Here is a 6,587-nt window from a genome sequence, read left to right on the forward strand (position 1 = left end):
TTTGTTTGCTGGAACTTAACGTATTGACGCCTTAGATCCCAAAGTGAGATCATATCTACAACACTCTAGCAATATACCTTGTATTAGTTAATCAACTTGCAAGATCGATGGACCAGAAGATGAGCGTAGTACCTTACCGACCTCAGTAATGGGACGACCCTGATTACGGCAACGAACACCAACAAATTGACTTTAATCGAATTCTTAACCCTAGTCAGCGACTTATGGGAGTCAACTCCTAAGAATTAATCGGGACATAAACGATGACAATTGACTATGGTGTGGAATGTGTAACTGCCAGCACAATGAGAAGCGCCTTAAGACGTGACAAGGAATGTGAAAAGATATATTCATTTCACAAAAATCAGAATGATCAATAAACACAGAGCTATTATTTGTAGAACTAGGGTTTGCAATAGTAATCAATCTGAAATTAGGGTTTTAATTTTTTTGAGATTCGTTTGTATAACAGTCTGTGATTAGAGTTGTTCATTAATCTCTATAACGAACTCGTTAGCAATAGTAATCAATCTGAAATTAGGGTTTCAATTTTTCGTTTCTCCTCAATCGCCGCCATAGTTTGCTGTTTAGAGATCCTGACATATTAATCTGGTTGTGATTGGTCGCGGTTAACTGAGTTTAATTTAGCTAGATTGATACTCTGGTTTAATGTGTTAAGGATTGATTTCGGCGCTAGGGTTACAGGATTAGGGTTTTTCTTTGTTTCTTGGTTGGCTGGAGTTGAGTTTTCTTTTGGTGTTATGTGTGCATGGAGGGTAGAAGTCATGGGCATAAGCCGTTGGAGGAAGATGTTACTCCGGGGACGGAAGACAAATCACCACCGGTTCATGGAATTGGTTTGCGGGTGACGAATATTGAGGGTAACAATCTGTTTCCTAGGCGGGGTATTTACTCAACCAACAATAATTCGGTTATTGATGGGTTATTTGAAATCTCTAAACCAGTGGAAGTCAATTCTGGTTCGGGTTGTGAAGGGAGTTTTATGGCGGCAATGAAGGATTTTCATGCAAACCCTAGTGGGTCGGCTGATAAGGGTTTGATGATCAATCAAGATGGTGTGCAAGGTAGCCAGTATATCCGAAGGGATCCAGGTAACTCGAACTTGGATAGAGGAAACACCGTAATAGGGCAGTCTTATGCTGAGAACTTATCAAAAGTTATTCCATCTCAGAAGGTTAACTTCAGATTTATGGAAAATACTAAAGCTGCCGAGGATGTTGAAGCGGATGTGACTATTCCGATTGCTTCAGTTAAGCAGGTACAGGACATATTTAATAATGTTTTATTCGGGTATTTTCTGGGGAAACGATTGGCGTTTCCGGTTGTTGATTACTTTGTTAGTCATAGATGGGAGAAATATGGGTTGCAGAAATGTATGATGAATGGTAAAGGGTTTTTCTTTTTCAAGTTTAACTCAAAAGAAGGTATGGATAATGTGTTGCAAGATGGTCCTTGGCTTATTAGAAACATACCACTTTTCCTTAAACAATGGACACCGAATACGGAACTAAAGAAGGAAGAACTGAAAAAGATTCCTGTTTGGGTAAAAATGCACGATGTTCCGTTAGCTGCTTACACGGAGGATGGGCTGAGTTTGATTGCTTCGAGGATAGGCACCCCTAAGGTGCTTGATAATGAGACTACTAAGATGTGCATGGATTCATGGGGGAAGGAGCGGGTATGCTAGAGCTATAATAGAAATTGATGCGGAGAAGGAAATCAAAGAGAATGTGACTGTGGCTATTCCGAATGTTGAAGATGGTGGATATCTAAAGAGCAATATAAAAGTGGAATATGAGTGGAAACCTCCTCGATGCAACACTTGTAATGTTTTTGGGCACGGTAATGATGAATGTCTGGGTAAAGGGTTACCCCGGTGAAATTTTATATCAACCAAAGAATAAAAACAGGGAGCATCGAGACGCCGATACTCACTACTAGACTTGGCATACCAAGACTAGGACAACAAGATCAAAATCACCGACAAGCGTCACAACCAAAACAAACTAAACTACACAAGAAACTAAACACTGCCCGACAAACAAATCAAAAACAGACTATACAACTAATTGCCTAGCCCGGATCTTTGTCTTCATCACTAGGACTCAGCTTCCACTTCTCTTGAATGCTTTGATTGTGCGAGCCATCCTTAAATTTGAACCCCATCAATCGAAGCCGGATAGTATTTTTGATTTTATCACACACCGCATTAACATTGGCCACTTTATTAGAGAATAAACAATTGTTCCGCTCATGCCAAATATAATACGTCGCCGCCGCAATAACTAGCTTACCAACAATGTGATCCGTCTTTCTTGAGTTAGCCTTTTGATCCATCCAGTTCATGATCGATTGCCACGAATCATTAACATCCCCGATTGTTCATGTGAAACCTGTTCAGAAGGGTAATGATGAATGTCCAGCGATTGTTCATGTGAAACCTGTTCAGAAGGGTAATGATAAAGTGAATGTTGATGAACAAGGGTTTAAGAGTGGCAATAACCGGAAAAAGAATTCAAGAAATCAGTTTAATATTAGAGATAGACAGAGACTTATCTACAAGCCCAAGAAACAAACCGAAAAGTTGGACAAACAACCTGATAAGGTGGATTCGTCCAAACCGAACCCTTCTAAAGCACCGGGTATTCGTACGAGCAATGCTTTTGAGGCTCTTAATGATATGGGTGATGATGGGGGATCGGATGCTGATGAAGTCAGGCTTAATGATGAAATAGGTGGATATGATTTTATGGAGGGTTCCAAATCAGGTATGTCTAATAATACAGGTGCAAGCACACCTGCTCAGGAGGTTATTAATGGATAGTATTGCAGCTTGGAATATCAGGGGTTTGAACCATCCCCTCAAACAAAAGGAGGTTCGAAAGTTTGTTAAAGATAATGGGCTGCAGGTTTTGGCAATTCTTGAGTCTCACGTTAAGTTGGCTAATCTTGATAAAGTTTGCAAGAGTGTTTTTAGGAGTTGGGAGTGGACGTCCAATGGGAATTTATGCCATAAAGGCACTAGAATCATTCTAGGTTGGAACAGGGCAGATGTTGACGTAATGGTGGTGCATGCTACTGATCAAGTTATGCACATCCAAGTTCTGTTTAAAAAAGATAATACTATGACTAATGTATCGGTGGTGTATGCAAGTAATAGTGACCAAGAAAGGAAAAATCTTTGGCATTCCTTAACAATGCATAAAGGAGTGGTGCAATCGAGGCCGTGGATAATTATGGGTGATTTTAACGTCGCGTTGAACTTAGAAGACAAATGTTTCGGCTCTTCTACTTACACGGCTGCCATGAGGGACTTTAATGACTGTGTGAATGTGCTCGAGGTTCTTGATGTTAGAGCTCATGGGATGCACTTTACTTGGAATCAACGTCCAAAGAATGGCATTGGGATTCGGAAGAAGTTGGACAGAATTATGGCTAATGTTAGTTTCGTGGATACCTTTGTAGATGCTTACGCGGTCTTTCTTCCGAATGGTGTCTCTGATCACTGCCCAGGTCTGTTGAAAATGCAAAAGGCAGCTCGGGTTAGACCAAAACCGTTTAAATTTACAAATTTCTTGACCCACAAAAAAGAATTTATGGATGTTGTTAGAAACGGCTGGAATGTCGAAGTGTTGGGAGTTCCGATGTTTCGTCTTGTCAAGAAACTTAGGGGGTTAAAGCATCCACTAAGAGTGCTTTTACGTAAACAAGGAAACATTCACAAGAAGGTGCTTGACCTTAAAGATGAGCTGGATAGCTTGCAGAAATCGTTGGATTCTGATCCTTTCAATTCGGTTCTTAAGGAAGCTGAAAGTGTGTGCATTAAAAAGTATACGGAAGCATCGTTGGACGAGGAAAGATTTTTGAAACAAAAGGCTAAACAAAAATGGTTAGAAGCTGGGGACTCAAATACAGCTTTCTTTCATAATGTCTTGAAGTGCCGAAACCATGTCAATAAAATTAATGTTATCAAAGACACGGAAGGGACGATGTATGAAGGAGATCAGGTTTCATCAGCTCTGGTTAATTATTTTCAAGGTTTTCTTGGTAAAAATAGGACTATGGCTGGTAAAGTGAACCGAGACGTGTTTGTGAATTCTCTAAACCCTCTCGTGGCAAACAATATGTGTCGCCCAGTGACACAAGAGGAGGTTAAATCTGCTATTTTCTCAGTTATTGAGAATAAGGCGCCGGGACCAGATGGGTTTACGTCTGGGTTCTTTAAAAAGGCTTGGCCTATTGTTGGTAGTGAGGTTACTGATGCTGTGATTGATTTTTTTGAGTCGGGTAGAATGCTTCAAGAGATTAACCATACCTTCTTGGCTCTCATTCCTAAGGTAAACACTCCCGAAGTTGTTACGGATTACAGACCAATCTCATGTTGCAATGTTGTCTATAAGGCGATAAGTAAGATTCTAACGACTCGGATTCTGGAAGGGTTAAGGGATTTGATTAACAACAACCAATCGGCGTTTGTCCCTGGAAGAAGGATCTCTGATAATATAATGCTAACGCAGGAGCTCATGCATAATTATCACCGTCATAATGGTCCTCATAGATGTGCTATGAAAGTGGATATTCAAAAAGCGTACGATACGGTGGATTGGGGATTCCTTAGGGATGTTCTTCATGGTTTTGGATTTCGGCCTATATTTATTGCTTGGGTTATGGAATGTGTCACCACTACCTCATTTTCTTTAAGTATAAATGGGAATGTCCATGGCTACTTTAAAGGAAAGCGTGGGTTACGACAAGGCGATCCAATGTCTCCGTACTTATTTACTATGGTGATGGAGGTGCTAACGTTGATTCTTTCAAAAGCAGCTGATTTAGATTCCTCGTTTAGATTCCATAACAAGTGTGAGAAACAAATGATAATAAACTTATGTTTTGCGGATGACCTATTATTATTTGCTAGGGGAGATGTTGGCTCAGTAAAGATGATCATGCGATCCTTGAAGAATTTTGAGGAGGTATCCGGCCTTGTCCCCAGCAATTCCAAAAGCTCCATTTTCTTTTGTAATGTTTCCAGCTCCGTCAAGTCCAGGATTGTTGATTTGGTTCCGTTTGAAGAAGGGAAGTTACCCATGAAATATTTGGGTGTTCCATTGCTGGCTTCGAGACTGTTGATCAAAGATTGCAAGGTTTTAGTGGAACGAATGAACAAACGAATTGCAGATTGGAAGAACAGGTTTCTATCGTTTGCTGGTAGGCTTCAATTAGTCCTTTCGGTTCTCTCCTCTATTCATGTGTATTGGGCCTCGGTATTTATTTTACCAGCTAGTATTATAAAGGATCTGGAGAGCAAAATGAAATGGTTTCTATGGGGGTATGGCACGATATCTAAAGGGAGAGCTAAAGTGGCTTGGAAGGAGGTCTGCCTTCCAAAATGGGAGGGCGGTTTGGGAATTAGACGTATTTTGGAGGTAAACAAATCCCTTATGGCCTACCATATTCACAGTATTTTATCGGATAGGAATTCTTTGTGGACGGCCTGGGTTGGGATTTATAGACTTCGGGGCCGTAGTGTTTGGGATATTCCGGTGCAAGTAAACTCCCCTTGGGGTTGGAAGAAATTACTGAGATATCGACATATTTTTCAAGATTGCTTTTGGTCAAAAATCGGTAATGGTCAGTCTACTTTTCTTTGGTTTGATAAATGGAGTGCAGATTGTCCTCTTGCTAATGTTGTTACTCCTAGACAAATGGCTAGATATGGTCTATCTATCAAGTCAAAAGTTACGGATGTTCAAAATGGTGCATGGATCTGGCCGGATGATTGGAGAAGGGTATACCCGAATCTATTTCAGCTTCGTCCGTTGAATTTGACAAGTGCAAAGGATAGAGTTTTGTGGCTGAATTCGGATGGTAACTTAGTCCCGTTCTCGTCCAAGGAAGTATGGCATTCTATTCATATCCGAGAGCCTCCAGCTGATTGGTCGAATGTTGTGTGGTCGTCTTTTAACATTCCTAAACATGCATTCATATGTTGGCTTATTTTTAAGAGGAAACTGTGGACTCAAGATCGCATTCTGAAATGGAATCATATGGTTATGAGTTCTATGAACCAGATGTGTTGTTTGCTATGCTTTGCGGATCAAGAGACACATGAGCACTTGTTTTTTCAATGTGCTTATTCGAGATCCATTTGGCATAGTGTTCGGAACAAAGTGGGCATGAACTCGGTCCGAGAGACGTGGGAAGATATCTCCAAATGCTGATTCCGAGAGCGAAGTCCAAAGCGGCTCATGCGGTTGCTAGTAAACTTCTTGTGGCGGCTATGGCTTATGCTATTTGGAGTGAAAGAAACACAAGATTCTTTAGTAACAGGTTGCGACCTCCTGAGCAGATTGTTGATATTGTGATAAACACTGTGAGAACAAAGTTAATATATTTCAAGTATAAGAGAAAAGCCAATGTCAAACGATTTCTGGAGGAGTGGAAGCTTAATAATGAAGATCTCTTGGATGAAGACTGAAGACCTATATTTTTAGTATTGTAATGATCTAGGTTGGTTGTTTTATTTGGCTGTTTTCTTGTTTGGCTCTTTTGCGGTATGTCGCGAA

The 6,587-nt window shown here is 40.5% G+C and overlaps 1 protein-coding gene across 1 annotated transcript; it reads left to right on the top strand.

The window, feature by feature from the left end:
* Positions 1-769: 769 nt before the first annotated feature.
* LOC110906645 lies at positions 770-6,133 on the top strand. The gene is made up of 4 exons (XM_022151747.1): positions 770-1,699; positions 2,423-2,830; positions 2,931-5,889; positions 6,027-6,133. Exons 1-4 carry the CDS (start codon positions 770-772, stop codon positions 6,131-6,133), a joined length of 4,404 nt encoding a protein of 1,467 aa, XP_022007439.1.
* Positions 6,134-6,587: the final 454 nt, after the last annotated feature.

This window comes from Helianthus annuus, chromosome 14, assembly GCF_002127325.2.
Source record: "Helianthus annuus cultivar XRQ/B chromosome 14, HanXRQr2.0-SUNRISE, whole genome shotgun sequence".
Lineage (NCBI taxonomy): Eukaryota > Viridiplantae > Streptophyta > Magnoliopsida > Asterales > Asteraceae > Helianthus > Helianthus annuus.